The sequence below is a fragment of the Rhineura floridana genome, chromosome 9 (assembly GCF_030035675.1).
Source record: "Rhineura floridana isolate rRhiFlo1 chromosome 9, rRhiFlo1.hap2, whole genome shotgun sequence".
Classification (NCBI taxonomy): Eukaryota; Metazoa; Chordata; class Lepidosauria; order Squamata; family Rhineuridae; genus Rhineura; species Rhineura floridana.
Window position 1 is genome coordinate 12,459,237 of NC_084488.1, and position 22,041 is coordinate 12,481,277.

A 22,041-nucleotide genomic window follows, 5' to 3' on the forward strand; every position below is an offset into this window, starting at 1 on the left:
CGACAGGCTCCATGAGGGAAACCGATGGGCAACAGCTGGAGATTGTAGGGCGACTCCCCTCAGAAAGCGTTTGATGAACGGATGTGAGGCAATAGTCGCACCAGAAGAAGACACTGATAAAATAGACGACAAAGCCGAGGCATGTCAACGTAATGTGTTGGGTCTGAGTCCCATCATAAAGCCGCTATGGAGATATTGTAGCACCTGCTGCATGGTGGCCTGGGATGGATCATGATGGTGGGACTGGCACCACTTGGAAAAAGCCACCCAAGTATGTTGATAAATACGAGTGGTAGATGGTCTTCTCGAGGCCAAGATAATATCAATAACAGCGTCAGACAGGCCAGCCGACCTCAAATGTCCCCATTCAAAAGCCACGCTGTTAGATTGAACCAAGTGGGGTCCTGATGCCAAACTGGGCCCTGGGATAGAAGATCTGGCCTGACCGGAAGTGTCCAAGGATCCGTCACTGACATTGCGAGAAGATCTGAAAACCGCGGTCGACGTGGCCAATATGGTGCTATCAGAACCAGTTGTGCCCTCTCGCTCCGCGCCTTCCTCAAGGTTTTGGCTAACAATAGTATTGGAGGGAAGGCGTACAAAAGACCGTCTGGCCATGGTATTGACAGAGGATCCACTGCTTCCGCTGTTGTGTCTAGGTATCGGGCAAAATACCTGGGAAGCTGGCAATTGCGACTGGAAGCAAACAGGTTGATTGAAAAGTTGCCGAACCGACACTGGAGACAATGGAAAATGGTTGGATGAAGTTTCCATTCTCCCGGAAAGACCTGTTGTCTGCTGAGCCAGTCTGCAGTCACATTCCAGATCCCTCTGAGATGTTCTGCTTTCAGGGATTGCAGATGTTGTTCTGCCCAGCCGAAGATGAGGAAAGCTAGGTCCTGCAGAGAACAGGACCTGGTGCCCCCCTGTCTGTTCAAATGTGATTTTACACATGTGTTGTCCGTTCGAATGAGGACATGGGCCAAAGGGAACAGAGACTGAAAATGAAGTAGAGCCAAGTGGACAGTCTTTAGCTCCAGCCAATTGATGCTCTGAGTCTGCTCTGCCGTGGACCAGACCCCCTGAACATACTGGGAGTTGCAGAGGGCTCCCCAGCCGATGAGACTGGCATCTGTGGTGACAACAGTCCTGCGGGGGTCTCTGAAAGGAGTGCCCTTGGAAAGACGTTGGACCCTCGTCCACCAGCGGAATGAAAGGCGGACAGCTGAGTTTAAGGGGATTGCTCGATGGTTTGAGCTGGCAATGTCATGTTGGAACGGTAGCACGGCCCACTGGAGGTGGCGAGTATGAGCTCGAGCCCATGGCACAATATGGATAGTAGAGATGAGCATTCTGAGCGCCCTGGCTAGAAGCATGACGTCTGCGAAGGTTTTGTGCATCAGAGATCTTGTGATGTCTGTGATAGCGGTTATGCGATCTGATGATAGGAACACCGTCGCTTGTAGGGTGTCCAACATTGCACCTAGATGCTGTAGACATTGCGTTGGTTGTAGATGGCTTTTGTCGAAGTTGACTAGCCAACCATGGGCCTCTACCCTGGAGGCGTCTGTTCCAGCCTCCTCTGGAGGAACGGAAATCATATATTGGGAACTCGCGGCCTCGTCCCCCAGGCCACGTTCCTCAAAAGGGCGGAGACGTGCGGTATGAAGCGAAACGTCTAAAAGGTCTGCGCTCCGTGTTTTTGACGGTGGCCAAGACGGGTTTTTGAGTGTCCTTAGGGTCAACAAGCACCGCTTTTAGTGCTTCCTCACCAAAGATTAATGAACCGGCATAAGGTGCCCGTGATAGATTAACTCTGGCAGTAGGGTCGGCCTGCCAGTGATGAAGCCAGAGGGTCCGTCGGGCCACGACTTGAGATGCCATTGCGCATGCTGCTAGTTGATTTGCGTCCAAGGTGGCGTCGGCCACGAAGGCAGCTGTTTTGTGCAATTTTATAAGCGATCTGCGCATTGAAACAGGATCTGGATTGGGATCCTCGATGAGGTCATCCAACCACATCATCGCTGCCCTGGCAAAGATAGAAGCTGAGGTTGATGCACGCATGGAAAAGGCGGTGGCCTCATGAGTTTTGCGTAGTGCAAAGTCCAGTCTCCGCTCAGTAGCATCCTTTAAATGAGATTCTCCTTCCCTTGGCAAGAGGGATCTGGAAACTAAGCTAGAAATAGGCTCGTCTATGCCAGGGATGGCCAGTTTGGTAGCAAAGTCTGGGGCCAAGACATAAAGTCTGTCCGCAATGTTATTAAATCGGCGTGCTTGTAGGGGGTGAGCCCATTCGTCTTTGGCCAGTTTGGCGATGGGGTCTGGCACGGGAAGGTAGTGTTCAGCTGGGGTGGGGGATTTCAAAACCCTAGCCCCCTTTAAGACGGGGGTGGAAGAAGCAGTTTGCGCGCCAGAGGCTGGTAGTCTGAGGCGTCGAAGAGGCGATAGGATGTGTCCTGCTCATGCTCAGAATGGTCACTCCATTCATCTCCTTCGTCTTGCAGCGCGAATGCGGACTCCTTCTCACCAGAGGCATCATCAACGAACCTGCCCCTGGCAACATCAAACGGGTCAGGAGAACCTGATGGGTTTGCCTCACTGTGTATAAATTGGTCCTGGCTGTGTTGAGGGATAGCAGGAACTTGAGGCGGTGGCTGTCTCTGAGCAAAAAACAAGAACATGCCTTGGAGTTGTGAGATAAACTCCTGGGACAGCTGCAGTCCCGGAACTATGGACGGTTGCTCTTGGGCAGGCAGAAATGTGGACGGCCCCACAGGTAGTGTAGAGGAGTAAGCCCCAGGTTGGATGACCGTTGGCTGCTCAGGAAAGCCCGGAAAGTCCTCCTCGTCAGAGGAAGCAGCAGGGGATTGAAAAAGGGTAGTTAGCTGTGCAGGGGTTGACCCCTGAGGAGCCGGAACAGAGACATAGTGTGGCCGCTTGGCAGTGCTGTAGCTGGAAAGGTGCTTTGTTTTGGCAACCGCTTTCGCATGCTTATGTTTGACCGCCTTAGGTGGTTTAGGCTTGGTCGCCTGGCTTGTCTCTGTATGATGTTTTGGCATGGGCGCCTGGGTTGTCTCTGGCTGTTCTGCCATCATACACACTTAGCGTGCTTAGTCTTAGTCGCCTTAGAATGTTGCGGTTTGGCTGTTTGCGACATGTCTGGCTGTTCTGCCATCTTATATTTACTTTGGGTGCAATACATGGCCACAGAGGGGGCAGGATGTAGAGACCCGAACTGGCACAGTGTACGACCACAGAGGGGGTAGGATACACTGGCAGATGGCGAAGTGCACGGCCACAGAGGGGGCAGGATGCACTATGGTATCAGCGTTAGTATAATATAGGCTGTATTTCAGGCTTGTACACGGCCACAGAGGGGGCAGGATGTACAGTATATATAGTTCAGACTGAGTACACGGCCACAGAGGGAGCAGGATGCACTATGTTAGCGTCAATATAAAACTGTATGCTGGAATTCAGGCTTGGTACACAGCCAGATGTGGCAGAAAGTACAGTGTATAATCCAGGTTTAGTACACGGCCACAGAGGGGGCAGGATGCACTATTGCTGTTCAGGTGATCAATTGAGATTAGGACCACAGCCTTAATGATACAGTCACAGCCACAGCCTTAATGATACAGTCACAGCCACAGCCTTAATGATACAGTCACAGCCACAGCCTTAATGATACAGTCACAGCCACAGCCTTAATGATACAGTCACAGCCACAGCCTTAATGATACAGTCACAGCCACAGCCTTAATGATACAGTCACAGCCACAGCCTTAATGATACAGTCACAGCCACAGCCTTAATGATACAGTCACAGCCACAGCCTTAATGATACAGTCACAGCCACAGCCTTAATGATACAGTCAGTGGGGCAGGCAAAATAGTTATGGATTTGTGTGTAAGGAGCCTGTCTAAATCATATAGGGTAGCTGTACACGGCACACGACTGGGGCAGAATGCACAGACCCGAAGAAGCTCAGTACACGGCACACGACTGGGGCAGAATACACTGGCAGATAGCTCAGTACACTGCCACAATGGGGCAGAATGTACACTATGAACAGGCTTGGAACAGGCTCAGTACACGGCACACGACTGGGGCAGAATGCACTGGCAGATGTCTGAGTACACTGCCACGATGGGACAGAATGTACAGAGTTAACTGTTCAGACAGCTCTTATGTGGGGTAAAAGTCAAGCCGCCTGTATAGTATTCACAGCCTTGTATGTATCAACAGTCTTGTACACTGCCACGTAGGGGCAGAATGCACAGTTCAGGCGGCTTGGTGGAGAATCAACAGCCTGTATATGTTTATGATAGCGCAGTTGATAACGTTGTAGGAGCCAGCAGCAGTGTTGGACTCGATAGATCGTACTGTGAGGGCTGATGAAGAGGCTTGGCTCGGCCAACTAGGGCCCCGACAATAGAAAGCCCCCCCCCCGGCACTGTAACTGACTAGACAGTAACAAACGGGAAGGGAGAGTCAAACAAAATGGCGTCCGCAAAAAGGGCGGGAAAATAAGCCAATCAGAAAAAACGTGGGGCGATAAAGGAGCAATGGTGCACTTAGGAAAATGAGCTGCAGCCACCAGTTCCGAGGGCAGTCGCGGCAATCTCAAAAGCCTGGATGACGGAACAGCCCAACCAAAGGGGTGAAAAAGAGCCGCAGCCGCAGGCTCTGGAGCTGCCATGAAAAAAGTAAAGTGGCAGCAATACTGAGAGCAGCAGCTGAAAGCTCTCAGTTAATTCTAGGTGGCTTGCTGAGGGGGGGAGAACCGCAGCCACGGTCTCCCGTAACGTCACTGAGCTTCAGGAGGCAAAGGAAGCCGTATGCACAGGCTCCTTATGTAGGGGGGGGAGAGCCGCAGCCGCGGTCTCCCGTGACGTCACTGAGCTTCAGGAGGCAAAGGAAGCCGTATGCACAGGCTCCTTATGTAGGTAAGCCAAAGAAGTCAGGAAAAAATGCTGCGGAGCGGGCCAGGAAGCCGCGATCGCAAGCTCCTGATTAGAGCTGCGTCAGCTGCCAGAGAACAAAAGGAGCCGCAGCCGCAGCCTCCCTGAGAGCCGTAGGCAATTTACTGGGGAAGACGAAAGGAGCCGCAGCTGCGGTCTCCCTGAGAGCCGTTAGGCAATTTACTGGGGGAAAAACGAAAAGCCCCAGTAAAGGAACAAATATGAGGAAACAAAACAGTTCAGACAGAACAGAGGGAAGGGAAGGTACAGACTGGACACACAAACCTCCCACTCCGTCACAAAAATACAGAGAAAACTTATCTAAAGCTACGCTGTCAAGGATTACAAACTTGTTCGATACGAAGGCAAGAATGAACTGGAGAGTGGGAGGGGCCTGACGCCCCTAGTCTTGACTTCAAAAACATTCCTGCCTTCACACGATAGGTGGAGCTAATACCCACTGTGAGGACCAGACTCATATGGAAAATGGACACAAGAACTAGGTCGTCCTAGTTGGGAAAATATCTGGGGTTGCAGCATTAAATTGCTCACCCTGTATTAACTTATTTATTTATTTATTTATTTCATTTCATTTCATTTCTAGACCGCCCATAGCTAGTAGCTCTCTGGGCAGTGTACAAAACTGGATTAAAATACAATAATATAATAAAATCAGTAACACATAGAAGCAAGTTAACTAACAAAATTAAACATAAAAACATTAAAATGCCTGGGAGAATAGCCAGGTCTTAACCTGGCACCTAAAAGAAAGTACCGTAGGCGCCAGGCGTATCTCCTCAGGCAAGCTGTTCCAGAGTTCGGGGGCCACCACAGAAAAGGCTCTAGATCTAACAACAGTCCTCCGGGCTTCCTGATGAGTTGGTACCCGGAGGAGGGCCTTAGATATTGAACGAAGTGAACGGGTAGGTTCATAGCGGGAGAGGCGTTCCACAAGGTATTGCGGTCCCACACCGTATAAGGCTTTATAGGTCAAAACCAGCACCTTGAATCTAGCTTGGAAACAGACGGGTAGCCAGTGCAAGCGGGCCAGGACAGGTGTTATATGCGCAGACCGATTGGTCCTCGTCAACAGCCTGGCTGCCGCATTTTGCACTAGCTGGAGTTTCCGAACAGTCTTCAAGGGCAGCCCTACGTAGAGCGCATTACAGTAGTCCAATCTAGAAGTTACCAGAGCGTGAACAACTGAGGCGAGATCATCACTGTCCAGATAGGGGCATAGTTGGGCTACTAGGCGAAGATGGTAAAACGCATTCCGTGCCACCGAGGCCACTTGAGCCTCAAGCGACAAGGAAGGGTCAAAAAGGACCCCCAAACTACGAACCTGTTCCTTCAAGGGGAGTGTAACCCCATCTAGAACAGGATGAACATCCACCATCTGGGCAGGTAAAGGGCTCACCAACAGTGTCTCGGTCTTGTCTGGATTGAGTTTCAGTTTATTAGCTCTCATCCAGTCCATTATCGCGGTCAAGCAACGGTTCAGCACCTCAACAGCCTCACCTTAAAAAGGTGAAAAGGAGAAGTAGAGCTGCGTGTCATCAGCATACTGATGACAACGCACTCCAAAACTCCTGATGACCGCACCCAGAGGCTGCATGTAGATGTTGAAAAGCATGGGGGACAGAACTTGCCAGGAAACTTTCTAAATGGTTACCAAAATACACAGCACACCTCAGAGACTATGCAAAATTATGAGTACTAAAGATAATCTATGCTAGAAATGTAAAGAAAAGAAACGGAAACTTTAAAAAATTTTCAATGTGAGTTGGCTTGCTCTTTTGCCAAGAAATACTGATCTAGTACAGAGCAATTAACAGAATGAGCAGAATAAAAACTCTTGACTCTTTAATATTGTTATTTACAAAATCAAAAAGAAGAATTTGTGATAATTATATTGCTTGTTAACAGCAGCCACATTTGTTTAAGGCAAGATCTGTTTATGTGCATATTCAATTGTAAGTACAGCTTAGTCTTAAAAGAAAAAAATGACACAAAAGTATCATAGAAGAGCAAACACAGTAATCCTAAACCCCAGGTCCACTGGCTGGAGGGGTTAAGATTGGGCAGAGATGCCTCTCCACCTGTGAAAAAGAGCTCCCACTGGCAGGGAAACTGCGTCTATCAGAGGCTCCTCGCTATGCCCATGATAACCTCCACAGACATAAATCTACTGCTAGCAATGTTCCGTCTGGCTGTAGGCAGTGTTAGGCCTCAAAAAAGGGTATTCTAGGGGAAAGGCAGAAGCTGGCTCATTGACAAGGCCCCAGAACTGAATCCCTCATCCACGCCAGCCTGTAAAAATGTTTTGCACACTGAAGCCAATTGGGGGGCACGAGGTAACTCAGCCCTCCCCCCACAACCTCCTGCCTCGCATGGCACAAACCATGAGGACGTGACAGATGACTTTGCCTGTTCGTACCACCCTCCCAGCCTCACTTAGGATTGTCCTGTACGTAAGGTCAAGGCAAATGAAAATGTTGCACATCTTCAATCAGAGAAGCAGAAGCAGTATCAGAAGAGTAATGTCACACTCAACAACTTTGCATAACCAAAACAATCTGATCAGGCAACAGTCAAGTCTTCCACCATGGTATACAGCTCCCAGCTCCAAAAGGAAACTTCTATTACAGCTTTTGATTAAATGTTTTTTGATAACCTGTATGAAGCAAGAGTGTGATAATTTGCCTATAAAATAAATCTATCTGCAACTTACACACCTGCATCTCAGTTTTGTAAGCCTTCTCCGTATACAGTCGGAAACACTTGCCTGGTCTAGTACGACCAGCACGGCCTGCTCTCTGCTGAGCAGAAGCTTTACTTATTGCAGTCACCAAGAGAGATTCCACTCTTATACGAGGATTGTATACCTAATTAGATGGAAGCCAAATACAGAAAAGAATCAGCTCAAACTAGTATGAATACTGCACATTTCAAAATTCAAATCTAAAGTATGTATGAAGAAATCCATTCCAATAGGTGGCTTTTTAAAAATCAGACATGAAACCAAGCCATATCTACCACCCAGCTATATTAAGTTTTTCAGAGAATCTACTAAGCAGGTTTATATCACAATTGGCTTTAAAAAAGAAGGTAATTGCTTTGATAAACAATATTATGTTCAAAGGTGCCCCTCTGCAAGTACATCCTCTCCTCATGGAGGAACTATACTAGAGATGTGAAGGTCTGGGGGGAACGCTGAAAAATTAGGGGGGAAACCACTGTGTCTTAAAATTTTCCATCTTTTCCCAAAAAATTGAAGGGAAAAACATTTTTGTTTTTCAAATTTTCCCAGTTTGATTCCGGGCCTTCACATCTCTATGTTGCACTAGAGTTTTGTGCAAGAGAAGTACAACTAAATCCCCCCAAAAATGTTACCACGAACTATAAAAGGAAGAAAGGAATGTTGCATATAGGCTAATTCTAAGTAATTCCCTCTTAATTTCAGGAGAAATAATCAATCATGTAAGAAATAATAAATATTTACCTTTTGCTTGGCAAATCCAGGATCAATGACAAATACAACGCCATCTATTGTCAAAGATGTCTCAGCAATATTAGTCGATACAACTACCTGTTGAAGAGTATAATAAAGTTTTCTGCTGTGCATGACACAAACAGGGCAAAAACATTGTTAATAAACATAAGGTAGGAAATGTTGTGGCCTACAGAACTCAGAAACCATACGGCTTATTAATGAACATCCAGCAGATGGAAAAATTGAAATACACAATTTTCTAGATTTGACCAGTTACTCTTCTAAAATATTTCAAGTGTTGTTGCTGAAATTTGTACTTGTATCAAACTGTTATAGACAATAAGCATTTTCTATAGCTCTGGCTCAATTCAGATATCACACGAAACAGTGAAGAAGTGTCTGACTTGATTTCAGTTGTCAAGTTATAGTTATAGCCATTAGCCCACCACCAGAGGGGTTGCTGTACTATGGAAATTATGAAGCAGCATTTTAGAAAACAGAAAACAAAAGGATAAAAGTAGCTCTAAACCATGGTTTGTCCTTTTACACTTGGCAGCGTCAAACATTGTTTGATTCTCAACTGTGGTTACTGTGATGTCTGAACTGATATTATGTGAATTAAACTTACAGTTATTTGAGCTATATGCAACATTTAATCAAACAACAGAGTAGCTACATTCATACACAATGCTAAACTATGCTTTAGCGCTGCAACTAGTCTCCTACTGGGCACAAGCACTCTTCCCTCTCCTGTCCTCTTCCCATGTAGCTGAGAGTTCAGCTTTCTGTGTCATCCAAACCAGGAGTCGTGGTTAACACTATTATTAGTTTCAACAGGCCAGCTTCATAACCCAGAAACTAATCACAGTTAGCATTAAACCATGATTCCTGGTTTGGATGACACAGCAAGGCAGGTTTCTTGTTTGTTTAAATATTTATAGACCATGCTTTCATAAAAATACAACAAGGTGGTATACAATATACACAATTACAATATCATCAGTAAAAGCATCAATTAAAAAAGCATCAATAAGTACTGTTTGGAAAAAAGAAATCCATGTTGAAAAAGCCTGTCTGAATAACATCAGGAGCCTCTAAAAGGAGGCAGGATGATTCCTGCTGAGCGTCTGCTGGCAAATAATTCCACAGGGCAGGACCTGCCAGATTAAAGGCTAGATGCCTAAGTAAAGGTCGACCAAACCTCAGAGACATGGAGAACCATCAGAAGTGCCCCATGAGAGGATCTCAGTGACTGAAGTACAGCATAAGGAATTGGGCGGCCCTTAAAGTTCTTTGGGCTCAAACTGTTTAGAGCTTTGTGAATTAACACAAGAACCCTGAACCTGGTTTGGTAGCAAATTGCAGGTCTCTCAGCAAAGGGCTAACATGTTACCAGTAGCCTGTCCTTGTGCGCATTTGACCACTGCATTCTGCACTAGCTGCAGCTTCTGAATCAGATACAAAGGCAGTCCCACATAAAGTGTATTAGAGTAATCCAGTGAGGTTACCAATGCATGGACCACTGAGATCAAGCTATCCCAGGGTTCAGGAATGTTTGCAGCAGCTAGCGTACCAGCTGAAGCTGGTAGAAGGCACTTCTGGCCAGAGGTCACTTGCCTCCAGTGACAACAATGGAACAAGGAGCTCTCCCAGACTGCAGACTTGCTCCTTCAGAGGGAGTGCAGCCCCATCCAGAAGAGGCACTTGGCCTGTCTTGAAGACACAGGAACCAGCCACCCACAAGGCTTCTGTTTTCCCAGAATTCAAGCCTTGTGTAATGACCTTCATCCAGTCCAGCACTACACCCGTGCACTGGTCCAGGGTTTACAGAGCATTTCCTGACTCAGTTGTTATTGAGAAATTGGATATCATCAGTGTATTGATGATAGTTTGCTGCAAAACTCCTAATTACTGCTCCGTGTGGCTTCATATAGATGTTGAATACAATTGAGGACAGAATAGTGCCCTGAGGCACCTCACAAACACCAGGGGCTGAGGAGCACTCTGCCAACATAACTCTCTGGACACAACCCTGCAGGTAGGAACAGAGCCACCCACAGGACAATCCCACAGATACCCATCCCACAGAATCGGTTCATAATGATACCATAGTTAATGGTATCAAAAGCTGCTGACAGACTGAGCAGAAGGAGCAGGGATACACTCTTTCTATAAGGGTCACCCATGAGGGGGACTGAGGGCAACTCAGTCTTGAACCCAGACTGCAATAGATCCAGATAATCAATCTCGTCTGGGAATATCTGCAGTTGTTCTGCCACAACCACCTCAGTCATCTTTCCCAGAATGAAGGTATTGGCAACTGGGCGACAGTTATTATAATCCAATGGATCCAGGGCTGGGTTTTTTAGTAGTGGCCACACCACTGCCTCCTTTAAAGCAGTAGGCACTATCCTCTCATACAAAGATGTATTCACCATGCTCTAGACCAGACTTTCCCAACCAGTGTGCCTCCAGATTTTGTTGGACTATAACTCCCATCAGCCTCAGCCAACATTGCCAATGGTCAGGAAAGATGGGAATTGTAGTCCAGCAACATCTGGAGGCACACTGGTTGGGAAAGGCTGCTCTAGACTCATATGGTAAATCTCCCCTCCTAGCTCAATTTCACCAGTCATGATGGGCACAGATTGAGGTGGCACGTGTGTCCACACAATCATGCTAAGTAAACTGAAATTGATCCCACGAAGTCTGAGAAGATGCAGCACTGGACACTTGAGCAGAAATGGTAACCAAGATGGTACCATCTAAAGAGTAGTTAACTAAAAGTGGGAGCTTCTGAACAAGTCCTTTGGCAGGAGGGAGTGCACAAGCCCCGAGGGAAATCAGATTTACTATGGTTTAGTGTTGTAGCAAAACACAGTCAGGGTTCTTTGTATTAAGAAGAAGCAACAACAAAATCCCCCCCAAAAAATCTCAGAACAGCAGAACAAAATATCATGTTATGCAAAATTGCTATAAAATGTACTACCTTCAAGTTGATTCTGACTTATGGCAACCCTATGAATAGTTTTCATGGTAAGCGGTATTCAGAGGGGGCCTTCTTCTGAGGCTGAGAGGCAATGACTGGCCAAAGGTCACCCAGTGAGCTTCATGACTCTGTGGGGATTTGAACCCTGGTCTCCCAGGTCGCAGTCCAACACTTTAATCACTACCAGCATTAGAATTCCTCTACAATGCAGGGAAGGCCAGGATGCAACACTCAGTTGCCACATTAAGCAGATTTAAATGGATCCCCCAACAGGCAATTCCTTAAATAGCCTTGCATTCCCCCCCCCAAAAAAAACCCACATCTGAACGTTGCCAGTACTACTCTCTGGACATGACCCAGTTATAAGATGGGGGATACTTGGCTCAGCAATACTACATGCAAGAAGGATCTTGGGACTGTTGTTGATCACAAACTGAATATGAGCCAACAGTGTAATGAGGCTGCAAAAAAGGCAAATGCTATTTTAAGTTGTATGAAGAGAAGTATAGTTTCCAAATCACATGAAGTATTGGTTCCCCTTTTCTGGCACTGGTTAGGCCTCATCTTCAGTACTGTGTCCAGTTCTCTAAGAAGGATGCAGACAAACTAACAGGTTCAGAGGAGGGCAACGTGGATAATCAGGGGACTGGAAACAAAGCCCTGTGAGGAGAGACTGAAAGAACTGGGCATGGTAAGCCTTGAGAACAAAAGACTGGGGGGAGATATGGTAGCACTCTTCAATTACTTGAAAGGTTGTCACACAGAAAAGGGCCAGGGTCTCTTCTCGATCATCCCAGAATTCAGGACACAGAATAATGGGCTCAAATTACAGGAAGCCAGATTTCAGATGAATATCAGGAAAAACTTCCTGACTATTTATTTATTATTTGATTTATATCCCACCCTTCCTCCCAGTAGGAGCCCAGGGCGGCAAACAAAAGCACTAAAAACACTTTAAAAAAATCATAAAAACAGACTTTAAAATAGATTAAAATGAAACATCTTTAAAAACATTTTTTAAAAGCTTTCAAAACATCTTTTTTATATAAAAAAAGGTTAAAAACATTTAAAAAAGGTTTAAAAACATATTAAAAAGCAATTCCAACACAGACACAGACTGGGATAAGGTCTCAACTGAAAAGGCTTTTTGAAAGAGGAAGGTCTTCAATAGGCACCAAAAAGGTAACAGGCCTGTCTAATAATTCCACAGGGTAGGTGCCACCACACTAAAGGTACGTTTCCTATGTTGTGCAGAATGGACATCCTGATAAGGTGGTATCTGCAAGAAGCCTCACCTGCAGAGCACAGTGATCAATGGGGTATATAATGGGTAAGATAGTCTTTCAGGTATCCTGGTCCCAAGCTGTATAGAGCTTTGTACACCAAAACTAGAACTTTGAACCCTGGAGCATTCAAGAGGCAGCTAGACAGCCACTTGTCGGATTTGCTTTAATTTGGATCCCTGCGTTGAGCCAGGGGGTTGGACTCAATGGCCTTATAGGCCCCTTCCAACTCTATGATTCTATGACCCCGCAAAAGGAACAAGCTGCTAGACACACTGCTTGTTGTTGTTTATTGTTATGTTTTTATAGTGTGTTTTATTTTAACATTGTATAAGTCATTCTGGGACCTACGGGCATCAAGCGACTAACAAATTTAAATAATAATAATAATAATAGTAATAGTAATAATAATAATACAACCACCAAGCAGGTGATATATATTTTATGCACACCAGTCCTAGCACCACATGCAGATAATAGCATTATTAAATCTACACAAAACTGTTTTTTACAGGTTATAGTGGCAAAGGGGAAACATTGATGTGGGTACTACTAGGCAATGATGACTGAAAGGTTTGTCACAGCCTAAGACTTTAACCTAAAAAGTATTTCTTCTATTTTAATCAAATTAAGCAAGTTATAGGTGCACTGCACACAATCCCATCTGCATGAGATAGCAGAATTTCCTACAATTTAAAAAAATTCTATTACTTGAGCTTGCTGCTCCTATTTTCTCTTGCACTTCACAGATGATCTCTGAATTCATACTGCCTGTTATTGAACCCCTGCAACACAGCATCTCCAATTTATGTTTTATCCTTCCTGCAAAGCATCTTAAAATCCTTACTTGGATATTTTTAACGCTACATAACCAAAGAACTTAATACTCATCAGGGAGATGCATACTCACACTTTGAACTCTATTTCTGAGAAACTGACCAAAAAGAGTGGCCATCACTTGAGTAACGCAATGAAAAAAATGTGGTCCTGCATGCTCTCTCTATCAGGCATGTCAGCATCATTAACCCTTTACTGTAGATGGGGGACTACAGATGGAAAATACAGTTGTTTGCCTAAAGCTAGAGTTCATGGCAGAGGTAAGACTTGAAAAACTGAGGACTTCCCAATTTATATTTTTAGATACTAAACAAGCTCTCTGGGTTGTCAAGAAAATCCCAAGCAGTTTTGTCACAGTACAACTGATTACAATTAAAGTAGATGTAGGCAAATTCCCCACGGCTTATGTTGAATTGGCTCAGAAATAGTAACCTCCCCCTAACCAAATAATAAAATAGAATGGCTGATTTCTGAGCGTGCTTAACTGTGTGGGCTTGCAAGCATCTATGCTTTTGGACTACAAAAGGTAGCCAGACTGGCACACCAATACCAGGGAAGTAAAGAGGCTGCACCCCAAAAAAATGCCTAGCAGGGAACAATTTCCACAGAGGCAAGGGGGGAATGTACCATTGGTCTCACCTGAAAGGTGATTTTCATAGGAGTGGGCCATCACTGTGAGAAATAGTTCCACCTATCGTGCGAAGGCAAGAATGTTTTTGAAGTCAAGACTAGGGACGTCATGCCCCTCCCACTCTCCAGTTCATTCGTAGCGAGTCTAAAAAGAGATATCTAAAAATACAAGAACAAGGCCAACAGGCCCGCCAGGAAAATAACATAATAGTCACATGCATAACAACATGACTCTAACATAACTACATAACATAACAGAACTAAAAGTCTTGACTTCACTCTTACATTTAAATATAATAGCGTAACAATAACATGTAACCCATTGATAAAATCTCTAGTCATCCTCCAACTGGGAGGGTCGTGATGGCCCACTCCTATGAAAATCACCTTTCAGGTGAGACCAATGGTACATTTTCCATAGGAGGTGGGCCATCACTGTGGGATGTACCAAAGCAACCCATATAGGGAGGGACCACCCACATGTTAATCCTCATTAAGAACCTGTTGCAACACTCGTCTGCCAAAAGATGCATCAGCAGAGGCATAACGATCAATTTTATAATGCCTTATAAACGAGTGTGGGGTAGACCAGACTGCAGCCCTACAAATATCGGCAACAGGAGCATTAGTGGCAAAAGCAGCCGAGGTGGCAGCTGACCTGGTAGAATGAGCCGTTATACTAGCTGGAACTGACAGCTTCAGGGACTCATATGCTAAAGTAATGCATGCCCTTAACCAACGGGATAAGGTAGAATTGGATACTTTATGCCCCATAGACCTTGGATGAAAGGATACAAACAGAGACTCCGTTCGTCGAATCTCTTGGGTCCTAGACAGGTAGGTCTTGAGAGCCCTCCAGACATCTAACGAATGCCAAGCCTTTTCAAGAGGATGGGTAGGATCCGGGCAAAAGGAAGGCAACACAATGTCCTGGTTGCAATGAAAAACTGAATCGACCTTGGGACGAAAGGAAGGATCAGTCTTCAGCACAACAGAGTCCTTATGGAAGACGCAGAGGTGTCGAGCAGAAGACAATGCGCCCAACTCCGAAACGCGTCTGGCAGATGTGATTGCGATCAGAAACAAGACTTTGAAGGACAGTATACGTAGGGGCACAGTCCTGATGGGTTCAAATGGAGGGCGTTGCAAAGCCTGCAGAACTTTCGGCAAACTCCATGAGGGGAACCGATGGACAACAGCCGGAGAGCGTAGGGCGACTCCCCTCAAAAAACGTTTGATGAACGGATGTGAGGAAATATGATCTCCAGGAGAGGACACTGAGAGAATGGATGACAGAGTAGACGCATGTCAACGTAGAGTGTTGGGTCGAAGTCCCATCATAAAGCCACTATGGAGAAATTGGAGCACCTGGTGCACATTGGCCTGGGATGGATCGTGGTGGTGGGACTGACACCACTTGGAGAAAGCCACCCAGGTATGTTGATAAATGCGAGTGGTAGATGGTCTTCTCGAGGCCAAAATAATATAAATCACAGCGTCAGACAGTCCAGCTGACCTCAAATGTCTCCGTTCAAACGCCACGCTGTTAGATTGAGCCAAGTAGGGTCCTGGTGCAGTACTGGACCCTGGGATAGGAGGTCTGGCGTTACTGGAAGTGTCCAAGGATCCATCATTGACATTGCCAGAAGATCTGAGAACCACGGTCGGCGTGGCCAAAATGGTGCTATCAGAACCAGCTGTGCCCTTTCGGTTCACGCCTTCCTCAAGGTTTTGGCTAACAATGGTATGGGAGGAAAGGCGTACAATAGACCGTCTGGCCACGGTGTTGTCAGAGCATCCACTGCTTCTGCTGTTGAGTCCAGGTATCGGGCAAAGTACCTTGGAAGCTGGCAATTGTGACTGGAAGCAAACAGGTCGACTGAGAGGGCGCCGAACCGACACTAGAGACGATGGAAAATGGCTGGATGAAGTTTCCATTCTCCCGGAAAGACCTGTTGTCTGCTGAGCCAGTCTGCTGTCACATTCCAAATCCCTCTGAGGTGCTCTGCTTTCAGGGATTGTAGATGTTGTTCTGCCCAGACAAAGATGAGGGAGGCTAAGTCCTGCAGAGGACGAGACCTGGTGCCCCCCTGTCTGTTCAAATGTGATTTTACACACGTGTTGTCTGTTCGAATGAGCACATGATGCAAAGGGAACAGAGACTGAAAATGACATAGAGCCAAGTGGACAGCCTTTAGTTCCAGCCAGTTGATGCTTCGAGATTGCTCTGCGTTGGGCCAAACCCCCTGAACGTACTGGGAGTTGCAGTGGGCTCCCCAACCTATGAGGCTGGCGTCTGTGGTCACGACGGTTCTGCGGGGTTCTCTGAACGACGTGCCCTTGGAGAGGTGTTGAACCTTGGTCCACCAGCGGAAGGAGAGGCACAGAGCGGGGCTCAAACGAACTTTGCGATGGTTGGAGCTGGCAATGTCTTTTTGAAAAGGCAACAGAGTCCACTGAAGGGGCCGAGTGTGGGCTCGAGCCCAGGGCACAATGTGGATTGTGGAGATAAACATCCCGAGCGCTCTGGCGAGAAGCATGACGTCTGCGGATGTTTGTTGCATCAGGGACCTTGCGATGCTTGTGATGGCAGTGATGCGATCTGGAGCCAGGAAGACCATTGCCTGCAGGGTGTCCAACATTGCCCCAAGATGTAGTAGGCGTTGGGTTGGTTGGAGATGGCTTTTGTCGAAGTTGACAAGCCAGCCGTACGTCTGCAAAACATTGAGGGTGATCATTAAATGATGATGAGCCAGCTCTTCAGACTTGGACCGTATTAGCAGATCATCCAAATATGGGTAGATATGAACCCCTTGGGTCCGAAGGTAAGCCACTAGGATGGGTAGCACCTTGGTAAATACTCTTGGAGCAGAGGAGAGGCCAAATGGCATCGCTCTATATTGAAAATGTTGGTGGCCAAAGGCAAACCGAAGAAACTTTCTGTGGGCTATGCAAATGGGCACATGGAGATACGCTTCCTTAAGGTCGATAGAAGCCAGGAAGTCTCCTTCATGCAGACTCTCGGTAATGGAATGGAGAGATTCCATTTTGAACCTGCGGTATGTTACAAAACGGTTGACAAACTTGAGGTCCAATACCGCCCTCCAAGATAAATCTCGTTTTGGCACAGCAAATAGGAGGGAGTACACCCCTTCCGACCTCTCAGTTGTGGGAACTGGCTCTATTGCCGCTATGTCCAAGAGGTGATGTATAGCTGCCTGCATCATGTTGTGCCTGGCTGGTGCCCTTGGGCAAGGAGACGGATGGAATCTGTCTGATGGGGTTGCCCAGAACTCTATGGTATAGCCATAAGTAAAAAGGTCCCTGATCCAGGAGACCGTAGTAAGGCGCAGCCATCGATCTCCAAAATTAAGTAATCTGCCACCTATGGGGAGGGCGTTAATACTACTTGTGTAGGCGAGGGCCTCCCCTATATGAGGACGATGAGTTGCCCCTGCGCCCTTGGTACTGACCTCTGCCCTGGAAGCGTCGGTTCCAGGAGCCCCTGAATGCGTTGGGGTCATAGGGTCTGAAGTCGCGGCCTCGTCCTCCTGGCCGCGTTCCTCGAAAGGACTGGTTAGAACGAAAGGAGGGAAATCGCCTGAAGGGCCTGTGGTCGATGTTCTTGACTGTGGCCAGAACCGGTTTTTGGGCGTCTTTTGGATCAACCAGAACTGCCTTTAGAGCTTCCTCGCCGAAGAGTAGAGATCCGGAGTAAGGAGCCTTGGACAGGTTCAGTCTGGCCGCTGAATCAGCTTGCCAATGGCGAAGCCAGAGGGTGCGACGAGCGACTATTTGAGTCGTCATGGCTCGTGCCCCTAATTGAGTGGCATCCAAAGTGGCATCGGCCACAAAAGCTGCTGTCTTACGTAATTTCGATAGTGCTCTTCTGAAGGCGACAGGATCAGGGTTAGCATCCTCTAGAAGGTCATCCATCCACATCATAGAGGCTCTGGAGAATATGGAGGCTGAAGCGGAGGCACGCATGGCTAAGGCAGTGGCCTCGTGATTCTTGCGGAGGGCGAAGTCTATTCGTCGCTCAGTAGTATCTTTTAGGTGGGATTCCCCTTCCCTGGGCAAAAGAGATCTTGAAACGAGGCGAGCGATTGGTTCATCTATGCCAGGGACATCTAACTTGGTGGCAAAGTCTGGGGCTAGGGCGTACAATCTGTCAGCCAGGTTCTTGAAGCGTCGGGCTTTGAGTGGATGAGCCCATTCTTCGGAGGCTAATTTGGCAATTGGGTCCGGCACCGGGATGTAGTGTTCAGTAGGTGCAGGGGATTTGAGGACCTTGGCCCCTTTGATAGCTGGGGCAGACGAAGTTGAAGGCGCAGTCTGGAGACCAAGGGTATGAAGTACCCTACGTGCTAGCGGCTGATAGTCTGAGGTATCAAACAGGCGATACGATGTATCCTCCTCATGATCTGAATAGTCGCTCCAGCCGTCTCCTTCAACATGGTCAGTGAAAGTTGACTCCTCCGCATACGAGGCTTCGTCCGTACATCTGCCTCTGGCTACATCAAAGGGATCTGGTGAACAGGAAGGATGAGCTTCATGGCACGCACGTTGGTCCATGTTGAGTGGGGGTATGGCAGGAACTTGTGGTAGTGACTGCATTTGGGTGAAAAATGCCAGCATGGCTTGAAGTTGGGAGAGGAAATCAGGAGACAGCTGCAGACCAGATGTGGCAGATGTGTGTGCCTGATGAACTATTGGGACAGATGTTTGAGGCGGTAAACCAGAGGTAGGTTCGTTAGGCGAACAGTGAGCGGGAAAGCCAAGAAACTCTTCCTCGTCAGAGGCAGCAGCCGGGGAATGGAAAATATCGCTTATGTGTGTCTGTGCTGTGGTTGGTACAGAGACATAACGAGGGCGCTTTGGTTTACTATGGCTGGAAAGATGTTTTGTCTTAGCCAGTGCTTTGGCATGTCTGGTCTTAGACGTGTTAGGATGTTGTGGCTTGGCTGATTGTGGCATGTCTGGCTGATCTGGCACCATGTGTGTTGATGGTGACATGCCTGGCTGTTCTGCCATCTTATATAAACCTGGGTGCAGTACACTGCCACGGAGGGGGCAGGATGTAAAGACCCGAACTGGCACAGCGTACTACCACGGAGGGGGTAGGATACACTGGCAGATGGCGAAATGCACTGCCACAGAGGGGGCAGAATGCACTGAGGTATCAGCGTTAATATAATATAGGCTGTTTTAGAGTTGGCACACTCAGACTAGTGCTGTAGGCTGGGTTTCTGGCTTGTTCACGGCCCCAGAGGGGGCAGGATATACAATGTAAATCAGATTTAATACAAGTCAGCCACTGATATTAAAGCTCCAGCCTTGATAATGTAATCCAGCCACTAGGATTAAAGCTCCAGCCTTGATAATACAATCCAGCCCACTAGGATTGGAGCTCCAGCCTTGATAATATAATTCAGCCACTAGGATTACAGCCACAGTAAAAATGTGTGTAAATCAGCCCTGTGTAAGTTTGTCAGCAGCACATATACACAAACATACAGATAGATAGCCTGCAGGGGAGGTATCCGATGGTAACAAAAAAGGCGGGAATTTTGAATTTCAAAAAATGGCGCCCGGAAAAAAGGGCGGGAAAAAACGATCAAAAAAGGCTGAGGGAGAAGGAGCAATGGCGGCCGTCTGGGGACGGAGTGGGGGGAAGGACTGTCCAGCACAGACTAGCAGGGGAAGCAGCGGGGCCGAAAACCGCACTAGCGGCTCAAAGGAATCCCCAGAAGGGAACAGGCAGTAAGGGGAAAGCGGCAGCCGCCGCCGAGAGAGCCGCCGTCGCTGTTTGCAAAGCCCTTCGCAGTGGGAATTAAAGCCACGTAGCGAGGGTGATCTGAGGAAAAAGGTATGATGGGGTAACGGCAGGAGCCGCAGCTGCAAGCTCCCGCAGAGATCGGAAGAGCCGCAGCCGCGGCAACAGAGCCGGGGGGGGGAAGCTCCAAAACGATCAAAACCAAGATAACCGCAGCCGCGGTCACTGAGGGAACTCCCAGGCAACGGATACAACAGAGCCGGGGGGAGGGGGGACTCGAAAACTGCCAAAAACAAAAAGAGAGCCGCAGCCGCGGTCTCAGAGGGAGCCCCCAGTCAAGGAAAGAAAATAACTTGAAAAGAATAGTTCGGGAAAAAACGAAGAGAGCCGCAGCCGCGGTCTCTGAGGGGACCCTCAGTAGGTTAAACACAAAAGAGAAAAAAGGATTTGAAAACAAATACACAAATACACAAACAAATATGAGACTTAGCTAAATGCTACGTGTAATTCCAATCTTGTTCGTACGAAGGCAAGAATGAACTGGAGAGTGGGAGGGGCATGACGTCCCTAGTCTTGACTTCAAAAACATTCTTGCCTTCGCACGATAGGTGGAACTATTTCTCACAGTGATGGCCCACCTCCTATGGAAAATGAGAGTTTCTTCCTCTCTGGGAGAACAACCTCTTTACTTTCCTGCACTGCATCAAGCTGGCTGCCTTCTGCAGCCAGAATGAGCACTTACTAGCATTTCTGATCTTGGACTGCAAAGGAACTCCTTGCTGCCCATGAGAGTACCCACGGGCATTTGGGTTTAAGCTGGTAATTCTTTTCCAGCTTGGATTAAAACAAAGTGCTAACCTGTTCTTTGAAGCATGACAAGTCCCCAAAGTCTGTATGTGGACCCAAGTCTAGAAATCATTACCAGCACTTCTAGTTCAAACGCAACGTTATCATTTGGTCATCATGGGATAATACCAGTTTTTTGCTATTCCACTTTTGTCAACTTCAAATTATGGCAAAAATCTACTTCAGTGATACCAGGAAAAAGAGGATTATTTTCCTAAAGCAACAAGCAATTTATCCTCTTAGAAAACTATGCTGTCATTAATATTATGCGTATTCACTATGCAAGGAACTATATATAACTATGCTGTCATTAATATTATGCGTATTCACTATGCAAGGAACAAATTCTACATAGAGTATATTCAGGAGTCTAACTTTACCAATAACATACCCTAGCTTAAAAAAAAAGAGGCGGTGAATTTTAGTTTTCTGGTCTTCATAAAAATCAGAGGTCATTAAAAGAGGTCATTAAATGAGCAGTTGGGAATGGTAGCTGCCGTTTTAGAATGCAAGGTTTATCCAAAAATACACTACAGCTGCAGGAATAGCTGCCCAACACACAAGGGCCCAGTTCATACATCACATTAAAGCCGGGGTGGGAAACATCTGGGCTGCAAGTTAATTTTGGCCCACCAGGGGGTCCAAGCTGGCCCATGAGGCCAATATCCCTAAACCACACCCACCCATCAGCTGACATCACTTGCAACATCATTTGATGGGCACAAGGGCGAGTTAAATCCTATGTTGGCTGCATGCCCATTGTCAATATAGAATGGGGAACACAGCAAAACTGAGCAGGATTTCACCCCACTCATCAGCAGATGGGCATGGTTAAACCCTGCTTACTTTAGCAGGATTGCTGATTTAGGAACGGGTTTTGTATCCTAATCCCCTAAACTGGAAGTTTCCCTGATGGGGAAAAACAAGGACTTGGAAGCACCTTGCACGTGACATCACTGTGACATCCTATGATTGGCAGGTGGCCAGCCATACTCACCTGTCAAATTTGGCCCACGAGGCCGACCCTGATAAAGACATGGCCTGTGGATCCAAAAGATTCCCCATCCCTACATTAAACCATATTTAAAGACAAACGATGGTCTAATGTGAGCAAGCAGCATGATCCACTTCAGATGTGAGCAAGCAGCATGATCCAGTTCAGCATATCTGAGCAAGCCTCTGTTCAGACATAACAAGAAGACACAATCTGACTTGTTTCCCA

The 22,041-nt window shown here is 46.9% G+C and overlaps 1 protein-coding gene across 1 annotated transcript in view; it reads right to left on the reverse strand.

Annotated features, from left to right (window-relative positions):
* Positions 1-22,041, reverse strand: part of DHX15 (DEAH-box helicase 15) — a 96,516-nt gene that overhangs the window by 31,683 nt on the left and 42,792 nt on the right. The window contains exons 7-8 of the mRNA XM_061585223.1: positions 8,468-8,554; positions 7,701-7,850 (exon numbers count right to left, since the gene is read on the reverse strand). Of these exons, the coding sequence (XP_061441207.1) occupies positions 7,701-7,850; positions 8,468-8,554 (237 nt within the window). The remainder of the gene's footprint in view (positions 1-7,700; positions 7,851-8,467; positions 8,555-22,041) is intronic.